The sequence below is a fragment of the Rhipicephalus microplus genome, chromosome 1, assembly GCF_043290135.1.
Source record: "Rhipicephalus microplus isolate Deutch F79 chromosome 1, USDA_Rmic, whole genome shotgun sequence".
Taxonomy (NCBI): Eukaryota; Metazoa; Arthropoda; class Arachnida; order Ixodida; family Ixodidae; genus Rhipicephalus; species Rhipicephalus microplus.
The window spans coordinates 87,404,889-87,429,394 of record NC_134700.1 but is presented as its reverse complement, the minus strand read 5'-3'; the positions used below and the strand labels follow the sequence as shown (position 1 = coordinate 87,429,394).

Sequence of the window (24,506 nt, the reverse complement as noted above, 5' to 3'; positions counted from 1 at the left end):
CAACAGTGGAGGGTATTTTGTAGCTCTCTTGATCCCAGAAAACCCCTGTCTCGAATATGGCAAACTGTCCGAAGCCTTCAGACGCCCACTCAACAGTTGTTCCCTTCCCAATCTTTGGCTCTAAAGCAAGGTCGACCTGAAGTAGAGGTTGCAGAAGATTACTGCCACTTACTCGTAGGTATGTCCTCCACATCGATATCACCTTCGTATTTAGCCTCACCGCCATCCAGCGACGATCGCCTCGACTTGCCATTCACAATGCACGAACTCGACGCTGCGATTTCGACGTCCCGACGGTCGTCCGCACCAGGGCCTGACGGAATTACTTATTCGGCTCTATATCACCTCAGCCAGGAAGCAAGGCAGGCTCTCTTGTCGTTCTACAACTCTACGTGGGAAACAGCGACAGTACCAGAGAGTTGGATGTGCAGCCGCATAGTGGCCTTACTGAAAACAGGCAAGTGTTCACACGAGTTGCCTTCTTATAGACCCATTGCCAAAGCCAGTTGCATCGGTAAGGTGATGGAACGCATGCTGCTGGCAAGATTGGAATGGCTGCTGGATAATAATGTCGGCTTACCAGATTATATAAATGGCTTCCGTAGAGGTCGATCATCTATAAATGGTGTTGTAGATCTAGTTTCTTCTGTTGAAAAGGAAAGACAGACAACGTCGGAGATCGGTAGGGGCCATTTTCTTAGATATAAAGGGTGCGTTCGATAGCGTCTACCATGAGGCCATTCTTGACGCACTTGAAGACACCGGTGTAGGTGGCCGACTACACGCATGGATAGGGAGCTATCTCAGAGGACGTACCATTTTTATGTCGACATCCGACGGTGACACGGCCAGGCACCTCGTAAGCCGTGGAGTTCCACAAGGCGCCGTCCTGAGCCCCATGCTTTTTAACATAACACTCATTGGCCTTGAAGCTGAGCTACCCGACGTTGTCAGAATCAGTGCGTATGCGGACGACATATGCATATGGGCATCTGGATCAACGCGACCACAACTGCGAGCAAGGCTACAACAAGGCACACCAATAACATCTAAGTACTTACGTCGTCAGGGACTGCAACTTTCAATAGCAAAATGTGCTGCATTGGCATTTACGAAGAAATCAATGTCGCGGTACCCAATCTTCGCTCACGGAGCAGTGATTCCCGTGGTTAAGCACCACCTCTATTTAGGGGTCGTCATTGATCGCAACCTGTCCTGGTCAAAGCATGTGACTGTGCTGAGAAACAAACTAATCAGTTTTGTGTATGTTCTTCGAGTTATAGCAGGACTGAGATGGGGCCCTTCGGAGTAAAGTCTTCTGCAGATATACAAGGCATTGTTTGTGGGCTATATAAGGTACAGCTCACCTGTGCTTTCCAGCATGCGGGCAACGTGCCTTCGTACATTAGAGAGCCTTCAGGCACGAGCACTGAGAATATGCCTTGGCGTGCCACGGTGCACATCTACCTCTGGCACTATAGAGGAGTCATGCACCTACCCTATACAGGTTTACACATCCCGTGAGCCTCTTCGAGTGCACCTTCGTCTGCTGACTCGACATGCACAGCACCCGTTGTCTTCGCTACAAGTGGACCGACCAGGCTGTACCTATTCGCGATGCCTCGATGCGCATAGGTACATGATCCCGTCAGGCTTTGCACTGCCGTAATCCCTGCAGTGCTTTCATGGACATTGGCTAAACCGGTGGTGTGCCTTCACATACGTGGAATTTCGTATAAGCCGCCTGTTTCTTATATTGCCCTCAAGCAACTCACCTTGGCACATTTAGATGACCGATATAGCGACTCTGTGCACATTTACACCGATGGATCCGTAACTTCATCCGCCTCAGCTGCAGCCTTCGTGATCCCTCAACTCGGTATTTCCCGACAGTACAATTTAGATCATAGGTCATCTTCGACAGCTGCAGAACTTGTTGCTATACAAGAAGCCATAAAATTTGTGAACGACCAAGCACCGCGTAAATGGGCGATTCTGTCTGATTCAAAATAAGCGCTTCAAGCTATCCATTCTCGCTTAAGAAGAGGCCAATTTTACGAGTTAACGTTAGGAATCGTCCAAGCATTTGACCTAACACACAGGGGTGGTCACTTGATTACACTCCAATGGATTCCTGGACACTGCGGCCTGGTTGGCAACGAAACAGCCAATAGCGAAGCAAGAGCGGCAATATACAACGCTCCTATGTACGTCAAAGTACTCTACTCGCAAAGTGACGTCAACACATTGTTGAGATTGTGACGTCAACACATTGTTGGTGGGCTTGGTGTCTGTGCCACTGCACGGATCACTAATCAATTCGCTCCCGCTATGCAGATGGTCCGTTACGTCATCGCTCATCTGCTGCTACCTGCGCTTGCGCATGCGGTAGCGCCGGCGGAACATGGCTTCAGCTGCCCTGGAAGCGACGAAGGCAGCGCATGCCCTCTGCCTATCGTCAAATGCCTGGCTCGACCAGAAGAGGGACTCTGGGCAGCTGAGCTCAACCAAGCCTGGACGGTTGCATCATCATCGACATCCACGAGCCCGACACCTATAAAAGAACAAGGACCTTCAACGGAGCGCTGTGGGCTTGGTGTCTGTGCCACTGCACGGATCACTAATCAATTCGCTCCCGCTATGCAGATGGTCCGTTACGTCATCGCTCATCTGCTGCTACCTGCGCTTGCGCATGCGGTAGCGCCGGCGGAACATGGCTTCAGCTGCCCTGGAAGCGACGAAGGCAGCGCATGCCCTCTGCCTATCGTCAAATGCCTGGCTCGACCAGAAGAGGGACTCTGGGCAGCTGAGCTCAACCAAGCCTGGACGGTTGCATCATCATCGACATCCACGAGCCCGACACCTATAAAAGAACAAGGACCTTCAACGGAGCGCTGTGGGCTTGGTGTCTGTGCCACTGCACGGATCACTAATCAATTCGCTCCCGCTATGCAGGTTGGTGAGCCCTACGTTGTCTTTTCGAAAAGATCTGGTAATTACTTTCTGGTACAGCTGCCAAGCCCGCATTGCTGTATGGTTATTATTGCCGAGTGTGTCCATGTAATTCGTGCACTACTAATTCTAGCTGGAGATGTTGAAACTAACCCTGGCCCTTCAAATATCTCTGAGAACCTTCTTGCTGAATTGCGTAAGCTATCTACAGGTCAAACACAACTAATTGCAGAAGTACAGGGCTTGAAGTCTCAGCTCGGTAACACCGATAAAACAATTGGCGAACTGAACAAAAGATTATCAGACCTTGAAAGTCATTATCAGTCTCTGGTACCACTTCGAAAAGAAATAGAAGTCCTGCGCGTTAACACGGAGCAGACCTCCTGCAGAATCTTTGCACTAGAAGCCCGTATTGATGACGCTGAAAATCGCTCAAGGCGAAACAACCTAATATTTTACGGTATCCCGGACCCTTCCGCATCTGAAACATTTTCTGAATCGGAGCGGCTGGTAATGAATCTTTGCCGGGACAACCTACAGGTTCACTTAGAACCAAGAGATATCGAACGCGCGCATCGTCTCGGTCGACATTCACCTGAACGCTCCCGGCCCATAATCGTGAAGATTGCTCTGCACAAGACAAAAACTGCAATATTATCGAATGGTCGCAAGCTTAAGGGGACAAGTTACGGCATAGGTGAAGACTTCTCACGCTCAGTCCAAAATGCTAGAAAACAACTAATTGCTTTTGCGAGAAGTAACAACAAGCCATTTTCAATGCACTTCAAAACACTGCACATGAATCAGAAGCGCTACATTTTCGACGCCGAATCAAACACCGTCAAAGAACTATCGTAGCAATCAAGCCACCGGGAAAAAAAAACGACCGCTGTTGCGGTTACTAGCAAAACTCTTTCACTTTCTGTTATTTACACTAACATTCGCAGTTTCCTACCCAAACGGGAACTTATATCTAGCACTGTATCATCCTCTGAAAGCAATGTGCTATTACTTACCGAAACGTGGTTAACTGATGACATCCGTGATGACGAAGTTCTGTCAGAATTACCAAACTTCCAGTTGTACAGGAATAACCGCGCATCTACTCGTGGTGGCGGTGTACTCATTGCTGTTCACGAGCAATTATCTTGCTCAGTCGTACATATTAAAACAGAGCTAGAAATGCTCTGGGTACTTATTAAGGCACATCCTCAGTCCGTTGTACTGGGCGTTTGCTACCGACCACCCCGTGCTAGTTCCAATTTTAGCAACCAACTTAATCAGGCCATGTGCCAGCTCACGTCTGCTCATCCAAACGCGCACGTACTTTTATTCGGTGATTTTAACTTCCCACAAATAGAATGGCGCACCAGCAATGTGCATTCATCTACGGGTGTAGGTGAAGCTAATGCGTTTCTTGATATTTGCCTAAACTTCAACATGACCCAACTAGTCACAGAGCCAACACGTGTATCGCAAGATACAGCCAGTGTCCTGGATCTGATACTAACCAACAATCCTGAAAGCCTGTCACGCATTCACTATCTACCCGAAATCAGTGACCATAAGACAATTCACGCCACTTTTTCTTTTCAACCGCTTAAACGAGAAACCTACAAAAAAAACGATCCATCTATATGACAGAGGGGATTACGAAACAATAAACGAAGCTCTTAGCGCATTCTTCCACACTTTCCAAGCAACTTTACATCAACACACAGTAGATACGAATTGGACCCGCTTTATCGGTAAACTGACGGAGCTAACCGATAAATTCATACCTAAAGTCAGCTTCACAAGCACCTGCAACAAACCCTGGTTTACTAAAAATCTAAAACGCCTTGAAAATAAAAAGAAACGTTTATTCCGATCTGCCAAACGTGCAGGTCAACCGAGTGTATGGGATAGGTACTATGAGGCTGACCGCAATTATCTTTTAGCCCTGCGCAAAGCAAAAAACTTCTTCTATAACACAGACCTACCCAAGCTACTGCAGACTAATCCCAGACAGTTCTGGAAAACACTTAAGGCTGACAAACCGCGTGACACTGTACTAACCCTTGAATCTGGTGAAGCTATTACTGACGGGGAATGTGCGAATCTATTCAACGCTTCTTTTGCTACAGTTTTTACTGATGAACCAAGCATACACTCCCGCATACCTTCACTTGGCTTTAATTGTAATCATGACATGCCAGCAATCAATTTCTGCGCAAATGGAATATTGTCTATAATAGAAAAAATGAAATTGTCATCCTCTGCGGGCATGGATGGTATCAATTCCAAAATTCTAAAAAATGTTAAAGAGAGTGCTTCGCTTTTTCTTGCTCTAATATTTTCCCAGTCCCTTTCCTCAGGAATCATCCCATGTGACTGGAAGATAGGGAAGGTCGTTCCGGTCTTCAAATCAGGCGATAGAAACTCTCCACTTAACTATCGCCCCATCTCCCTAACAAGCGTCCCCTGCAAGATCATGGAGCATGTCATCTACTCCCACATAATGAATTTTCTCGACAGCAATAATTTTTTTCACCCTTCACAACACGGCTTCCGCAAGGGGTTGTCGTGTGAAACACAGCTGGCAGCCTTCTTGCATGACATTCATACTAACCTCGACGTTAACGTGCAAACTGATGCCGTTTTTCTTGATTATGCTAAAGCATTCGATAAGGTGCCTCATCAACGATTGTTCGCTAAACTTTCCCAACTAAATTTACATCCCACCGTCATAAAATGGATAAAAGAGTTCCTTACTAATCGATCACAACGCGTCGCTGTAAATAACCACCTGTCTACTGCCATCCCAGTAACATCAGGTGTCCCTCAAGGCTCCGTCCTTGGCCCGCTACTATTTTTAATCTATATTAACGACTTACCTTTGCATGTAACCAGTAATATACGTATGTTCGCAGATGACTGCGTTGTCTACCGCGCAATACTAAACACCTCTGACCAGTTAACCTTAGAGAACGATCTTACTAACGTTTCGAAATGGTGTACCACTTGGTTAATGACACTAAACGTAAATAAATGCAAAACTATGTCATTTACGCGTAGCAATAATCCGCTCATGTTTCCGTACACAATCAACAGCTTACCCCTAGAACTGACTAACTCTTATAAATACCTAGGTGTCACCGTGACTAGCGATCTGATCTGGCGTACGCATGTCCAAAACATCATTTCATCGTCTAACAAAACCTTAGGCTTTTTAAAACGTCACCTCAAAAGTGCTCCAATGCAAGTAAGATTACTTGCCTACACATCACTAGTGCGACCAAAATTGGAATACGCATCCGCCATCTGGGACCCGCACCAAGCATACCTCATCTGCGCTCTAGAATCAGTTCAAAACCGTGCAGCTCGCTTCATTCATTCTTCGTATTCATACGACATCAGCGTCACATCACTAAAATTACTATCCAATCTTCCATCGCTCGCTCTTCGTCGGCGCATTTCTTCTCTTTGTCTTTACCATAAATTTTTTCACAGTTCAATCCTGCATCAACCATCTTACATCAAACCCGCAACACGCATATCAGCCAGGACAAGCCACACGCAGCAGGTTTCATTAATGCGCGCTCGAACATCAACATTTCTCGCGTCATTTTTTTCCCGCACAGCAAAAGACTGGAACGACCTCCCTTTTTCCATTGTCGACATAATATGTCCATCTTCTTTTGCACAACATGTCACTGACCATCTTCTAACAAATAACCTTTAAGTGCTTTTTTGAATTACATGTTGGTTACGTGTGTTATTTATTGTACATGCATATTTCCTTGTAATATGAAGAAATGTATATAGTTGAAACCCATGTATTGATTACGTTTGTTAAATATTATTCCCACCCCTTATGTAATACCCCCATTGGGGGTCTTTAAGGAAAATAAACTGACTGACTGACTGACTGACTGACTGACTGAGATCACTCATGCGCGAATGTGCTGCCACTTACTGGTTGCTACCAGATCACCGGAACAAGCGCCTGCGGGAAACAGACCCCAGTATGACTTTTCGTCCTCCAGATAAAATCAGCCGAAGACATGCTAATATACTGCACCGAATTCGCCTGGGCGTTGCCTTCCCTCGTCACTACACCCGCCTAATCGGCCGTGCGGACAGCCAAAATTGTGAACGCTGCCAAGTGCGCGAAACGATAGCTCACATATTTTGTGACTGTGCATTATACGTGGCACAAAGAGAAATGCTAACTGCAATGTTGGCAAGCATTGGACGAACACCATTAAGTGAAAGCCACATATTGTCAGCAATGAACGACCAGTGTCAAAAACTGCTACAAAGGCTGTTCTAGACTTTATAAAAAGCACTGGACTAGAAACTAGACTGTAGGGTACTATACTAAGTGGCTACTGTACATACGCACCACCCCTTCTTGTCCCCATCAGCACCCTTCATCCCTCTTTCTTTCCCCTTTCCCTTATCCCCTGTGTAGAGTAGCAGGCTAGAGTGAACTAGCTCAGGCCGACCTGTCTGCCTTCTAATAAATTCTCACTCACCCCCCCCCCCCCCGGGGTAGTTGTGGCGAAGCCTTCGAACAGTGAGTCGTCCTCTACAGCGCCTTCTAGTGGGTCGCCTTTTAGCAAAATGAAGAGCAGCTCGTGCAAAGAGTCGGTACTCACATTGACTGTCGCTGTCAAGCATCATCAACAAGTGTCCGCCAATAAACGTCTCAAGAACAGGTTGTTAGTTTTACAAAAAGGTATGTGCGCTACATAGAAAATCTGCAACCTAGAGGACATACTCCTCCATTTTTTTGGCAATCCTCAGATACTTACTGTCTACCAATTTACAATATTAAATTCAGCTTATATGTCATTAATGAAATAGGAGACACCGTTGGCACTTATATGGAGCATTGCTACCCAAGCGATACTCCCTATGAACTACGCTTTGATCGTTTTTGATTGCCTTTTTTTTTTTCAGAACAACATATGGTCAGCAAACTAATCATATCAAATACCTTATCTACTCCACGAAAATATTGTAAGACAGTAGCAGTGGGTGGGGCATCTGTTGGTATTGAACGTGATTCCACCAGACTAGTATCGGAAGTCACTACAGAGATAGGTTGTGTGTCCACGCTGGAAACTACAACAGTGCCCTTGGTCAGCAGAATCGGCTCATTGGTGATATTCAGTACTGCGAGAAATGCGGCATCGTTGGAGAAGCGGACAAGACTCGATGAAAGTGCAATCCATCTGGATAGACAACGGGCTGATGGACTGACTAAGACGTCACTGTGGTCAATGGAGTCAGACATAACCGTGATAACGTGCTCGTGATTAGGTGGCACAAGGAAGTCATTGGCTGTTCGTAGCCGGTCACGTGATAATTTCGGGGAAATATCATCCGTCTCTCCCATATGTATGAGTCGTTATCGACAAGATATGGAAGTAGCAGCATCAGAAAAAAGTCCTATTGTAGAATAAGCATAAAAGCACAAGAATCCAGCATGGCAAACTGAATATGATACCGGATCCCATCAATAAAAACTCTAACGGTGCATTGTGCTGAAGGCCGTATCTGCGAGTCATTTGCGCTACGTAAGAGAGTGCCAGTATAACGTGTGGCAACTTGACGTAGACGAGTACACAAATCCGCATAAATAACAGAAATAGCAGCCCCCGTGTCCACCAATACCGGAACTGGTAAACATCGTAGTCACGGCATTCATCCTGTTGGCGCTTGCGGCAAAATCGTGAAATATGGCCCCAAATGCCACAATAGTAACATATTGGGCGAGGCGAGCGCCAGGGGGCGTAGTGCGCTGTAGCTGTCACAGGCGCTGGTACTGGCGCTGGGACAGGCGAGTGTGGTGCAAATGCTGCTACGTTGGACTGCGCAGGAACAGGATGGCGTGCTGAACCAAGGTAGGTGGCATGGCAGCGACTTGCGCATACGTCATGGGTGGTGTTGGTGGCGCCGTAGTCTTCGATGGGAGAGCGCCAGCCATGGATGAGAGCTCTTCTTTGATGATGTCGCGCAGACCTGCAGATTGAGAGTGAGACCGAGGGGCGGGTGCACATGACAACCCTTGTGCTTGAAGTTCCTCGCGAATCAGAGTGCGAATCAGCGCGCGCAAATCCGCGCCCGAGGAAGGCTGGCTGTCACTGGTGTCTGGGTAGTCTGGGTGCAATCGAATGGCTTGAAGTTCATCAAGATGCTGACATGTCGTGATGACGTCCTCAACGGTCGTGGGGTTTTTAACAGCCAGAGCGTTAAAGGCGACATGGCCTGTCCCTTTGATGATGTGGCGAACACGATCAGCTTCTGTCATCGCCGAGTTCACGCGGTGGCAAAGGGCAAGGACGTCTTCAATGTACGAAGTGTACGTCTCCCCGGGAAGTTGGGCACGCCCATCGAGCTTTCGTTTCGACACTATGGAATGGATGTTCGGTTTTCCAAAAATCCTACGGACTTGTTGAGCCAAAGTAGGCCAATCCGGGAAGCTGCTCTCGTGGTTGAAAAACCACGTTTTCGCGACATCGGACAGATAGAAGGTGACGTGACGAAGTTTTTGAGGCTCATCCCATTGGTTATAAACACTGGTCATGTCGTATTCTTTTGCCGTACCTCGACGTCGTCGCGTAGAAGACCACAGAAGAGGGGTGGGTCGCGCTGCCGGGCATTGACAATCCACGCCGGAATGGTTTGTTGGACAGTGATGCTGGATGTTCCGGGCAGCGGCTCTTGAGCCATGACAGCGGACGGGGGAAGCAAGCGGTGACCCGAACGAAGCTCCAGGGGAACCTGACGTCGGAGAGGACTTGGGGATCAAAGCACCTCCACCACTCCGTAAGACAGTAGCAGCGTTGGAGTCTCGACGGCGTTTATTAGGCCGAATTGCCTGATCAACCCTTCGAACGAAGACGACGTTTTTTTGTGATGATGATTATATACAGATGAAAAAGATGGTCACACGTCATCAATACTGTGCTTACACTATCTATGTCCGTGAACTTTTGAAAGAACATAACACTAAAAACACCGTGAAGAAAAAACTTAAGATGTACTTCCTTCCTTGTAAGGAGCCCGAATTGTATTATTTATTGTAAATATTTCTTTTCTGTTTGCGCTTTTGCATATTAGATGAAAATTGCTCAATTTATTTCTTTTCAAATGTTTTTCTCTGTGGTACTTAGTAATTCTGTCAAACAATTTTCCGTGTTGTATTTTAATATATACTCTTTATATTGGTACTGCAAATTGATGATGACTGCAATGTGTTATTTTAAAACGTATGTGTCGACGTCTGTTATACTTGTTGAATTTGAATTTTGTGTCCCCTCATTGGAAAGCAGAATGAAATTTGTATTTTTTGTTCCACTTCACCTGAGCAAATGTATGAGTGAAGGGACCTTAGTCAGGCAAAGGTAATCTGCCTTTAGTCCCTTCAACCTAGGTATTTATTGTTTTTTGGTCTGCATAAACAGTGAATGAATGAGTGAATGAAAGATCTACCTATCGCGGCGGGCGAAGAGTGACGTTCAGGCGTCGATCGCGTTTGCACGGCACGGGTTTTCTCCAGCTCAATGCTGCGATTTCTTGTCAGTCAGCTGGAGTTCGGGAGCATTCGATTTTTGGCCCTTCAGCACACTTATGACCATGGTCTATGGCCGCCACCCACTATTGTTGCCGACGCATGCGCACTGTCGAAGGCACGTAATGGTCCCTCGGGAAATGGCAGCGGTGCCTCAGGGGCTGTTGAGACACTAGAGGACTAGGCAAGTGGTGGACACTCCATTAGTTAAGAGTGACGTGCGCGAACCTGGAGACACTTGAACAGCGCCATGTGTTGAAATGTGTGTGTGTCTCATTGATATGTATTTTGTTTCTTGTATGTGTAAACACGCAGGAGTTATGTTTTTTGTTTATCTCGAACCGCACCATGTGTGAAAGGGTGTGTGTCATTCAGTGAAGTGTTTTTTGTGCGTATATGCACAACGGTAAGCATGCAGGAGTTTTCTTGTTTGATTTGCCTGCTTTATAGATTGTACTTGTGTACACAGTGACCTCGTGTCGGTTTTTTGTTTTGTGGTTGCTTTGTGGTGGCGTCCGTTTGGTGGGGCCCCGAGGTTTAGGCAGAGAGAATACTGCACGCGTGGCAGAAACACCTCTGGTGTTCAAGGAACTGCGAAGTGCAGCTACAGGGTTGCGAACGTTCGGCGCCATACCTTTATGTTGCTATTCGCGTAGCTGCGTTTGAGCGCTTGGCGAATGTTGGGACGGGTGTGTAAGGTCTGGCGTCTCACGCCAAGGGGGGGGGGGGGGGGGGGTGAGTCTTCTCGGTCGCAAAAGGGCACACTTTCCAAAGAACCGGTTCTCGGGAGACGATCATCTCGGTGTAAGCGCGTCCGTTCTGGCAAGAAGGCCGTGGTCGGTCACTGCTTTTAAAAACAAGCTAGATGGCCCCCGGCCAGTGGATTGCTGGCAGGCAACATGAGGACAATGTATAGACACCAATCCATCAGAATTAGTCTGCGGGACGGCTGTCATGCTGGTCAGCGTAGTCATTTCGCTGTAATGGTAGGAAGCCCGCAGCCAAACGGCGCCACCATTGTGTGCGTTCGCAAAGTTTGCGGAACGTAGTGCGCAGGCCGGTCCTTTCGTCTCTCTCTCTCTCTCTTCGACCAAGCGGACGAGTGCTGGAAGAAGAGAGCGAGAGGGGAGGACGGCAACAAGTGTTTAGTCTGTCCAATGAACGAACTGAATTGCTTTGATTAGCCGTGAGGAGAATCGGGAGGGACAACCGAGGGGTCAAAACCTGCCTCCCGAGTCCTCACGGTGGTTCTGGTTGTAGCAAAGAGTGCTCTGCACTATCGGCCCTGCCGCGGCAACATGCGACGGTTCCTACTCGCAAATCATTTATTGCATTTTAGTCTGGGGTACGTGTAACAAAACAAATACAGAAAGTATAATTCTTCTTCAAAAACGCGCACTAGGTTTGATAAGTACCTCGGTCCCCACTAATATGTCTCTTTTTTATATGTATAATGTACTCCCGTTCCCAGAGTGCTATAGGATGCAACTAGCCATGTTAATCTTCAAAAAAATTAAAGATAATTTCCAGATTTTTTCTGATGTGTACTTAAGCAGAGATCTTACGTATAATCTGCGTACTGTTGCGTTGGTCGGGCCAATGTGCCGGACTAACTATGGTGTACAGTCAATTAATAACCAAATCATTCTACTGTGCAACAGGATTCCTGAAATAATTGAATACGCTAAGGAGGCTAAAAACATAACACAATTTAAGAAGCGAATTTACAATGTAATAAACAGAACACAAGTCTACAGTGTATGTAAAGGAAATATGTAATGTATGTAATATTTATAGTATTCACTGTTTTTCAACTTGTATTGTATTTCAAAATATGTTATGGTGTTTTGTACTGTCCTGCTCTACCTGCCCGAGGTGCCTCACGAAGAGGGGCCAAGTCAGGAGACACACTCTCCTTTTGCCCCCTTCGTGGGCATTTCTGCGGAAATGTCCGAATAAAAATAAAATGAAATGAAATGAAAATGAAAGAGTCTTGTAAATATGTACATAAGTTACTGTACATAAAGTCGAGTTGTTGCAATGTATCTAAAGGATCTGTTCTCCATCCTTGACAAGCAGCAGCAGCAGCCACGACGACACAAGACGGACACCAAGTAACCAACCTTCCACTCCCTTCTACAGCAACGGCCGCTACGCAGCTGAGAGAGCTCTGCTCATGGAAACAGAGGGAGTGGGCAGAAGGTTGAGTTTTACTATGTATTAATAAATGAGCAAAGCAGAAATAGCGATGGGTAAGATTAATTTTTATTACACGTGGCTGGTAAGAACAATGTGGCAAACATAATAGTGCAACTGCAAAGTGTCATTCATATCCATGTGCAGCTGACACAGTGTCAAGATAAAGTTCGAGCTCGTAGGACATCATAAATAGGATCAAGGTAGTATAGACACCACCGGGTGTCTAATGCAGTGCAGATGCACGCATTCATGGTAGATTTGGTATTTTTGTATACAGTCGCGCAAACTCTGCAATGCAGTGCTAATACGTCATGTTTTAGACCTTTCTCCTGTGTTCTTCTGTCGGCAGCCTAGCAGCTGCACAAAAGAGGCAAGAAAAAAAAATATAAAAAGCGTAATAATTCACACAACAAAGCTGCATTTTTTTACTTCTCGTGGTGCGCAGATTCAATAGTATTTCGTAAAACAGACATAGTTGAGATACTGAGCTTTAAATATTTCGACACATGTTTGGTGCAGGCACTTGGGCAGCTGACCAGGGATAGAGGTATGTCATTCCATTATTTAATTGCATGAATCGATGACGTAGCCAGCAATATATCTTTGGGAGGGAGGAAGGGTTTTAACCCCTCACACTATTTTTAGACCCTCCCTTCAGGGGGAGGAGTTTTTAATGCATATGCTGTATTTCTATTTCACATGTTTGTGTTTTTATACGACAGTCCATGCATTCTTGCGTACATGCATATTTCACAGAGCACGAACATTGTTTGATTCTCTAAAGGTAGGTTTGGTTATTCATTGGTATTGTGAGCTGCATAGATAATGTATATAGAAGCTGTGTTCCAAGCGTAGTAAAAACAATAGCACACTCTTGGGGCCTAATTGCATTGTGTTTTGCTTTTTCCGATACTGTCTCTAACAGTAATCAGGCCTAAGCAGGGGGAAAGTGAACAAGAAAACAGAAAACAGGAGAACTTACCTTTTCATTGACGCAGACGATCATAAAACGGAAGTATGCTTTGCCGTATATTTCGGCTAAGGTAGCAAAAATTCACCAGAGAAAAAGCCGCTCGGGAGTACAGTGAATGCAGCGCATCGAAAGTTTGCTATAACGTTTCCTCTCCACTTGTTTGCCAAGCTTTCGCGCCATGCTTGAACTGATGTGGTGTGCGAGATTCATTAGAACACTTGAAAACACTGGCGTCCGAAGTAAGTCTTGGAGCACTCGCACGGTGAGTTTAGGCACACCCGAAGGCAGGTAATCCATTGGCTCATGCACGGAACACAGCACATGGCGGCACTGGTGAGCGCTCTTCTTGACTCCACGCCCGTCTGTTCTGGTACCACATTAGTCGTTGCCGACCCCTTCAAAGACAACTTCTTAGTAAACGCATACCGTAAATGTCGATAAAATGCGGTGGTGTCAGCCTGATTGATCGAAAAAAATGGCAGAATATCCACGGAGTGAATGATGAAGAGTGGAGCGAAGAATTCGTCCGTCTATTCGTTCTTGCGTCCGTCCGTCCATGCGTCCGTCAGTGTGACCGTCCATGCGTCCATCAGCCCGTCCGTGCGTGCGTCTGTTCGTGCGTCCGTCCCTGCGTTCATCCATGCAGCCGCCCCTGCGTCCGTTCATGCGTCCCTCCATGCATCTGTCTATGTGTCCGTTCGTCCATCTATTCAACACTCCAAGTACCACCGTCTCGCATCTTTTCATCATATATTCCCCATATAGAAGCACCGCCATCCAGCGGACATTTCATGGACTAAACGAGAGGTGGCACACGCACACTTTCTTACGGCTCACGCTTCGGGTGCACTTCCCACCTTTAACCACCTCGAGTTCATGGTATATACTAGTTCACTGTATTCATGGCACTGCGGCCGAATGCTCGCTAAACCTTTCGAAAACCAAGCAGGTTACGCCCAGCGAGTATGACGTAGCAAACTTTTTCAGTCAGAATGTGCTCAATGTACATGCCAATGGCAGCTAATGGGAAATGAGAGGCGCAGAATTCGGCTTTTACTTTCTTACGTTTCTTACGGCTTGCACTTCGTATCTACTACCCATTTTTAACCACCTCGAGTTCATTCATGGTATATACAAGTTCATTGTATTCATGGCACGGCGGCTAAACGCTGGCTAAACCTTTCTAAAGCTAAGGAGGTTACACCCAGCGAGTATAACGTAGCAACCCTTTCTTGTTAGATAGTGCTCAATTTACATGCCAATGGCTGCTAATTGTGATCGCAGCCTGCGCGTTAACTGAAAGCTGAATGCTCCTGTCTCTCATTCCCCATTAGCAGCCATTGACATGTACATTGAGCACTATTTTTTTATTGTTCAACAATGCACAGAAGAAGTCTCTCACCGGCACCACTTTGGAGGTCAAAATGTTATACTTGTTACATACTACGAGGGACGAACGGGTGCCGCTATAAGGAGCTTCGCCCCTAAAACGCCGTCACAGCGAGACGAGCTTCGCCATGGACTCGAAGTTGGTGCAGAAACTTTACCCGAGGGACGATTCAAGGAAGCTTCATCGCTTTTTTTCACAATCTCTAGGAAATGTTCGAGATTGTCTCAACTGAAGGAGGCGTTTCTAGTGAAGGGCGGTTTGTGAATGGGAAAACCCAACTGAAGGAGCTTTTCGAGTGAAGCGTCGAGTCAAAGAGCGTTTGTAAATATGGGGGTAAGAAATGTGGGGAATCACCCCCGTATTCAGCAACGCTGCTTGACTTGAATTTGACTTGCCACTGACTCCAACGCAGAACAAGAACGCACTGCCTTTAGGTGGTGCTAAGGTCGTAAGAGCGCACAAGACACGTTTCAAACGCACTGCATTGAAGACGGTATCAAGCTGAAGTCAATGAGCGTTTATAACAGTACTGATTGTTGGCCTAGTTGGTACTTCCCTAATTACTTGCTTTGGCCACAAATGAAACGCACAAAGAGTAAAAGAACACTTGTGCTTGTCGTTGAGTGTTCTTTTACTTTGTATGTGTGTTATTTGCGGCCAAAGCATGCATGTCATTGAACGTTTATGAATACGAGTGTAACCCCCGTATTCAGAAACGCTGCTTGACTTGAACTTGACTTGCCACCGCGATGTAAGGTACAAATGATTTAGGTGGCAACCCTTCTCGGCTTTCTTATGGGACGTAATCAACCATATAATTAAGAGAGACGCGTGTCCGTCGGACCGCTGCTGGCAGCGCATCTAGCCGCAAACCGCCGCAACATTAAAATGCTAAAAAAATGCCGCCATATCCACGAAGTGAATGATGATGAGTGGGCGAAGCTCCGGAGGTAAACCTGGTAAACTATGAATCCTCCGTACATTTTGCCCACTCGATTTTATTGCAACGCTCCCCCTAGCGTACGTCGCCGCACTATATCGAACGATGACACGCGGCATATGTGGCATCATTCCTATTTTATAACACCTCGCATCTTTCATAATCAACTACACGTACCGCCGTCTAGTTTATAACATCTTGCATCTTTTGGACGGACGGACGGACGGACGGATGGATGGATGAATGGATGGACGGACGGACGGACGGACGAACGGATGGACGGATGGACGGATGGACGGATGGATGGATGGACGGATGGACGGATGGACGGACGGACGGATGGATGGACGGACGGACGGATGGACGGATGGATGGATGGACGGATGGATGGACGGACGAACGGACGGACGGACGGACGGAGGGACGGATGGATGGATGGATGGATGGATGGATGGATGGATGGACGGACGGATGGACGGATGGACGGATGGATATGGCTGTACCCTTTAGATCGGGCGGTGGCTAGCGCCCGATCTAAAGAACTGAACCGAACGAGAGGTGGCTACATACAGGGGACGCACAACCCACGCCTTAAGGAGCTTCGCTCCTAAAAGTTATCACATAGCGTTGCTATAGCACCCGGCGAAGCCAGTGGAAACGCCGGCGTTAAGAGAGCGTCGCGTTTGTCACTGAACTACAGTGCCTATGTTCTAAAGGCACCTGACAGTGAACCAGAGGGCGCAACGAAGCTCTTTGCGCCACCTCAACATTGTTGGTACCGATCGCCAGGGATAATAAGAAAATGAAACGCTCGCTGAACACAGTGACACGCTGAAGTGTCAGTGCCCTTTTTGGCACGTTTGCAAATAACGCTTGCTGGGCGCTTACATAAACGGCCGTGACCACTTTCTCACTACTAAAAAGAAAATGATATGCACGTGCAAGTTCGGTTTTGCTGCGTCTACTCGCTAGGCTACGCATGGGAAGATTCGGTTTTGCTGCGCCTACCTGCTAGTCTGCGTGTTTTGGCGCTACCATCAGATCTCGTAAACTGCATTGCCGGGTGCCTATACTGGGCCACAACTTTTAGAACCATTTCTTAGCGAACTTTGGCGACTTTCAGCGTATCTATCTATCTATCTATCTATCTATCTATCTATCTATCTATCTATCTATCTATCTATCTATCTATCTATCTATCTATCTATCTATCTATCTATCTATCTATCTATCTATCTATCTATCTATCTATCTATCTATCTATCTATCTATCTATCTATCTATCTATCTATCTATCTATCCAGCCGCCTACAAATTTTAGCTCTCCTGGCCGTTTGGATAATGGTATCGATACCAAACTTGGTGCAGTATAACTTGACTGTATGACGAGCATATGAGGCAAGTCATAACAAGAAAATCATGACATGTATGTCAATATAGTCATTATTCATATTTCATGGTCTTGCTGCTCTTGTGGTGGTTCACACGACATATTGCAAAACTGGTATTGTTTGACATGATTAGATGGCAAACACAAGTGACAAACCTTAACAAAAATTATGACATGCATGTCATATAAAACATGACTACAAACCAGGCTCATGATGCGCTCGTGACCATTTCACTAGCGTCACATATACAAAATTTGGTATTACAGTACGTGAATAGATGACGGAAGTATGTGACTGGTGCAAACATGATAATGATGAGATGCGTGTCATGTAACAACATCACTACATTCTACGCTCATGCTTTGCTGGTGGCCGTTTCACTAGCTTCACTTATACCAAATTTGGTATTACGGGACGTGGATGAATGACGAAGGTATGCTACTGGTGCAAACATACTAAAATGATATTCGTGTCATGTAACAACATGGCTACAAGCTACGCTCATGATACACTCGCAGCCGTTTCGATAGCTTCAGATCTACCAAACTCGGTATTACGTGACGCGAACGAACGACATAGGTAAATGACACATACAAACAAGATAATCACAACATGCGTGTCATGTAACAACACATGATTACATGCCACACTCATGATGCGCTCGCGGCCGTTTCGCTAGCTTTACATATGCCAATTGGGGTATTACGTGACGTAAATGGATGACGAAGGTATGTGACTGGCGCAAACTTGATAATCATGAGATGTGTGCCATGTGAGAAAATGGCTACATGCCACAGTGAAGGCCCTAATACATTTTGACGTGCCGCGGTGTGCGTACTCACCGGCGTTCATTCTGTCGCGTCGCGCCGGCGTTGACACGCCAGGCACCAGTCCTGCCATATACTCGCAGACGCGTGCCGCGCTGCGTTGCTTTGACGTATGCACGTTTTAGTGTGTCCGGCGTCCCTCCATCACGAAAAGAGGTAGACGCAGTGTTATCTTGGTAACGCGTTGGTGCGAAATGCAGCATGTCGCTTTTCACGCCAGTTGTCGGCGACCCACACCGACGGGCGCTGGTCACGCCTGTAGTCAGACTGTAGAGTGCTGGCGTTTCGCTAACGTAGCGTGGCTGGGCCTAGCGCGCGCGCGCGCCAACACTAATTTGCAGTATATTGGAACCTTCATGATGCGCTCACGGCTGTTTTGCTAGCTCCACATATACCAAATCGCGTGCTACGTGACGTCGATGGATTATGAAAGTATATGACTGGTGGAAACATGGCAATCTTAGACACGTATCATTTAAGATCATGACAACATACCACGCTCATAGCATGCTCGCGGTCACTTCTCTAGCTTCACACATACTAAATTTGGTATGCCCGTGACGTGAATAGATGACGAAGTAAACGACTCATCCAAACATGAAAATCATGAGACAAAATTTATGTATAGCATCATTTACATCCACCTCGTAACGTTGTACTGATCTTAAAGTGGCATATCAACCTTTCTATTTCGTGCTTCGCATATCAACGATTCCCACTGTACGTTGGATCTTCCAAATTTTCATCATATACTCATCATATAAAAATACTGCCATCCAGCGGACACTCCCAAGACTATATGAGATGTGGCTACCTACTACTACAACGATGACGATTACTACTACTACTTCAATAGCGGAAGCACGACCTACAGCATAAGGAGTTTTGTCCCTAAAATGGCTGCTTGCTCTGCAGAACCGTTCATTGGCAACCCGTTTATGTGGGCACTGGATTGCGCGTTAGGAATTCAGTCAAGGGCGTCTTTACTTGGGTTTCGCTAGACATTGAAGGCCACACTTTTCATTCAATGAATAACTAAGAATAATAAAGACTAAGTAACAATTAGGCCTTCCCAAATCATACCAATTACGCAACAATGTTTTAAACCCCAACTCCGCGACGCGTTTACTCGAGCTCCCTACGTGCGAAGATGCTGTTATAGGAACAAAACAATAACAAGGAGACGCCGCAGGTGCCGAACAGTTTGGAAGAAAAGTATCGGCTCCCGCTCTCAACATCTGTTTCCGCCAGGTAATCAATGTGTGTCATTAAATGGATTACATCATTGGACGCATAACATTAAACCCAACAAGGCTACATCAGTTTTGTATGGTGGGCAAACTTGTCGTCATTTTACGAGACTTTTTTGTGCCGACTATGCCGTGCTACGCCGAGCCGGGTCAGTGCCACATGGACGCGCGCCAAGGGGCGTTTGTTGGGGGAGAGTGGCCGCGCATTTGACGTGCAAGTAATGATGAACGGGGAAAGCATATGTCCCGATGAATGTATTGAAGAGTACGGGTGGGAAGCAGCAGTTTGCAAGCGAATGTCGGCCAAATCCGCTGCTAGCGGGCACTCAGCAGGAGCTGGGCCTAACACGGACGTGGCGCCTAGAAAGTTTGAGAACGGCAATGGGGTGAAGAACAGGGTTGCCAGGGCCTCCCGCATTCCCTACATGCCTAAGGATCACTTCAAGATCATCCTATGACCACGTGGAGGCATCAATACAAGCAACATGGGTTACACCAAGGTAGGCAAAGTCCTCATAGAAGCTGCAGGGCTGGGCTTAGACCAGACGGCGTCAGACATAATCTGCCCGAACGTCAACCTGAACATAATGGTGGGGATTACACAGGAGCGGGAAAATGCTGAGATGTCAATAAAAATAAGATCAATAGACGTGGGTGGTTTCAAATATGAGATTAGCGCCTACGAGGCTGCCCCAGACCATATGTACAAAAGAGTGATAAGAAATATTGATGTCGCCGACGGGCCGGCGGAGCCTGAGAAAAATATTGTCAACCCAAGAAACTACTTGGCGCTCGTGGCTAAAAGAATCAGGAATATCGGCACGGTGATCATTGATCGCCTTCGATGGTCACAAGGTTTCAGATTTTGTCAGCTATGGTCCGATCGTTGTGAATTGTTCGCTCTACAAGAAAAAGATGAACAAGAACACGCTTACAGAATTCAAAGCAATTAAAAAAATGGCAGCATATCCACGGAGTGAATGATGAAGAGTGGGGCGAAGCATTCGACCATCCATGCGTCCGTCTGTGTGACCGTCCATGCGTCTGTTTGTGCGCCCGTCCCTGCGTTCGTTCATGCATCCGCCCCTGCGTCCGTTGATGCGTCCATCCATGCATCTGTCTGTGTGTCCGTTCGTCCGTCTATTCCACGCTCCAAGTCCCACCACCTCGCATCTATTTATCATATATTTCCCATATATAAGCACCGCCATTCAGTGGAAATCCCAAAGACTAAATCAGTGGTGGCACACGCACACTTTCTTACGGCTTGCGCTTCGGGTCTACTTCCCACATTCAACCACCTTGAGTTCATGGTATATAATAGTTCATTGTATTTATGGCACTGCGGCCCAATGCTCGCTAAACCTTTCTAAAACCAAGGAGGTTACGCCCAGCGAGTATAACGTAGCAACCTTTTCCTGTCAGATAGTGCTCAATGTACATGCCAGTGGCTGCTAATGTGAAATGAGAGACAGGAGGATTCAGCTTTTTTTTTCTTACGGCTTGCGCTTCGTACCTGCTTCCCCCCTTTAACCACCTCGAATTCATTCATGGTATATACTAGTTCATTGTATTCATGGCCCTGCGGCTCAACGCTCGCTACACCTCTCTAAAACTAAGGAGGTTACACCCAGCGAGTATAATGTAGCAACCCTTTCTTGTCCGATAGTGCTCAATGGACATGCCAATGGCTGCTAATGGGGATCGCAGCGTGCGCGTTGACTAAAAGCCGAATACTCATGTCTCTCATTCCCCATTAGCAGCCATTGGCATGTACATTGAGCACTATTTTTTATTGTTAAACAACACACAGAAGAAATCTCTCACCGGCACCACCTTGGAGGTCAAATGTTATACCTATTTCGGGTATGTGCCCCTGGTGGTAACGTACTACGAGGGATGCACAAGCCACGCCATAAGGAGCTTCGCCCCTAAAAACTTTGAGGTGAAACCAAGGAGATCGAGAACAAAAACACGCAATAAGTAACACTAGTTTCCGTGCCTGTGGATGATGGAGCCTTGTCTGCCAAGTGCAGAGCCGTCGAAAGTAAGCTCAAGAATACTGAAACGCACATTAAGGAAAAGAAAGAAGCACAAGCCTCATTTGCAGATAAAATGAAAATGATCCTGGACAGCGTCTGACAGTTATCGTTGAGTCTGGGACAAATCCAGAATACATTAAATGATCCCAGGGAAGTGCTTAAGGCTTGAAATGAAGGGGTAACAATTTTTGAAATAATGACTATGTCCGGCAATGACAGCGTGCAGTGTGGACCATCGTTCCTCACAGCCCCCTGTTACCCCTGGCAAGAGATACGAATACCCAATATTGCTCGCACTAAAAAAGAATTTCGAGTGTGGCAATGCAATTGGGGAGTACAACTAGAAACGTGCCACACTCCAGCAATATCTCGGATAACTAGAATGCAAGAATGCCACGTGCATAGCTGCTTTTAGCGGCGAGATAGCGACGACAACGAAGAACGCGGATTTGCTCGAGAGGCGCAGCGAAGCAGAGTGAAGAAAACGACAATCTTAGCGGCCTTCTCTGAGAGCGTCTCTACAAGTCCCACTGTCCGTGTTTTTAAATAAACCCCCTGTAATTTATAACCCGCGACACTGGTGGAAGTGCTGGGTACTACCACCTCATGATCAGCACCCCTGTGAGAAGCCCCGAGTCCAGCCCTACAAGACAGCCACGCGTGGAGACGCCTGTGCACCGCTCAAGCCGTCGCCTTCAAGGTCTTGAACCAGAATTTGGCCTTTTAAAGGGAGCAACACTTCCGACAACCACCCCTACTCGAGAAATGGCAAGGAGTCCTGCATAGGTGACGGTCCAGAATATGCGCATTCCTGAACCATTTCATTGCCGGTCGAACGAAGATCCGCAAGACTGGCTGGAGCAGTTCGAACGGGTAGCTAAATCAAATTACTGGAGTCTCGATGGAAAGCTCTTCCACGTATACTTCGCCCTTGAAGACGGCGCGAAGACGTGGTTTATAAACCGGGAGGCAACATTGACGACATGAGAGGAGTTTTGTCGTCGGTTTCTTGACACCTTCGGTAATGCGGACCGACGCAAACCGCACAACACCTTCTTGAAGGACGCACCCAACAGCTACAGGAAAGCGTCGCCATGTTTGCTGAGGATATGGTGCGCTTGTGCCACCGCGCGGACCCCAACATGCCCGAGGCTCAAAAGCTAAGCCATCTCATGAGGGGCGTCAAAAAGCAGCTATTTGTTGGTCTTGTGCGCAATCCGCCGACAACAGTGGACGAGTTCACCAGGGAGGCCACCGCAATAGAGCGTGCGTTACAGCAACGGTACCGACAGTCTGATCGCCCGGCCACCAGCGCAGCTGCAGGCGCCGCCGCACTTAGCGCAAGCGACGAGTTTTCTCTACGCCACCTGATCAGACAGATCGTGCGTGAGGAGATCGCGAAGGAGAACGCAAAATACATATTGCAGTCACAGGCGCCCCCGCTGCAGGAGTCCATGGTAGCCTCCATCGCTGAAGTCGTTCGCCATGAACTTCGACAAGCGTTTGCCTCTCCTCAGCCATATTCCCCTTCACCGCACCGTCCAAACTCGTGTACCTATGCAGACGCTGTGCGTCGTCCATTGGCTCCAGAAGTAGCATACCAGCCGAACGGATACAGCTATGCAGACGGTGTTCGTCGACCCACACCCATGCCAGCGCCGCAGTACCTCGAACCGTACCCTGTGGCAGCCTGGGCTCAGCAGGATTCTGTCAGGCGACCCTATATGCGGAAGACCGACATATGGCGCACTGCGGATCGTCGACCACTCTGCTACAACTGTGGAGAGCCAGGGCACATTTATCATTTTTGCCCACATCGCCGAGCTGAATACCGCGGTAGTGCACCTACAGCTACGCGCCGACAGTTCGACGAAAGCCGTGCCCCCATCGACGACGACCAGGCTGGCAGGCGGGAAGGCTCTTCTACCTTCCGGACGCGGTCACCATCACCGGCTCGCTTTGGTTCACCAAGCCGCCGTAGTTTTGCTGACACCGTCAGAGGTCGGTCTCCCAGCCCACGGCGGGGAAAATGAAAGCAGCGACATCTGGGGGGAAGGTTAGAGCCGTCGAATTGCCGAAAATCCCCCACTGCTGCCGAAACACGTGAGAGACGACGATGAAGACTTCGCCGAGAAAACTGTGACTGCCGACCTCGCTGTGACGATTGACGGCGTTGAAGTGAAGGCCTTAGTCGATACGGGTGCTGACTTCTCCATAATGAGTGAACGATTGGCAGACGAACTCAAGAAAGTCAGAATGAAATAGACAGGCCCTTATATCCGAAGTGCTGGAGGCCAGATAATGACTCCCACGGGAAAATTTACAGCAAGACTCACTATTGAGAATGTGGCTTTTGTAGCCACATTTCTGATCCTACCGGAGTGCTACAAACCTATGATACTGGGAATGGACTTCTTAAGAGAGTACGGTGCTGTGGTCAACATACGCGACGGTGTGATCACATTCGCCGTCGACAAGTCTGGGACCACTGATCAAGACCAAGAACCCAGGGTGTTACGTGTGGTCGACGACGACGTCTGCGTGCCACCACTGTCATGTAGTGTTGTTTCCGTGTGTTGCGCCGTGCACTGTAATGAAGACACCATAGCCGAACGCATCACTGACCTTCTTTTTCACCAAGACATCGCCATCGCTCGCGGTATCGTCAGCTTAGTGGATGGGCGCGCAGACGTGCTTCTGACCAACTTCACGAATGAGCGCCGGCACATCGGTAAAGGCACGGCTGTGGCGTACCTCGAAGAGCTCGACTACTCTCACGACTGTCTTCTATTGCAAGGGGAAGCCACAGCTCAATCACCTCCACATGCACCACCAGTTGATATTGGTCCGAGTCTAACACCGACTGAAAGATGCCGTCTTATGGAGCTGCTCGACCAGTTCAAGGACTGCTTCTCATCGACATCACGAGTAGGTCGAACGCCTCTGACTAAGCATCGCATAATTACGGAAGACACAGC

At 47.4% G+C, this 24,506-nt stretch overlaps 1 protein-coding gene across 1 annotated transcript; it reads left to right on the top strand.

The window, feature by feature from the left end:
* The first annotated feature begins 2,276 nt into the window (after positions 1 to 2,276).
* On the top strand, positions 2,277 to 6,854 carry LOC119173416 (uncharacterized). Its single transcript, XM_037424245.2, has one exon. It carries the CDS (start codon positions 2,332 to 2,334, stop codon positions 3,808 to 3,810), a length of 1,479 nt encoding a protein of 492 aa, XP_037280142.2. The 5' UTR covers positions 2,277 to 2,331; the 3' UTR covers positions 3,811 to 6,854.
* The last annotated feature ends 17,652 nt before the right edge of the window (positions 6,855 to 24,506 follow it).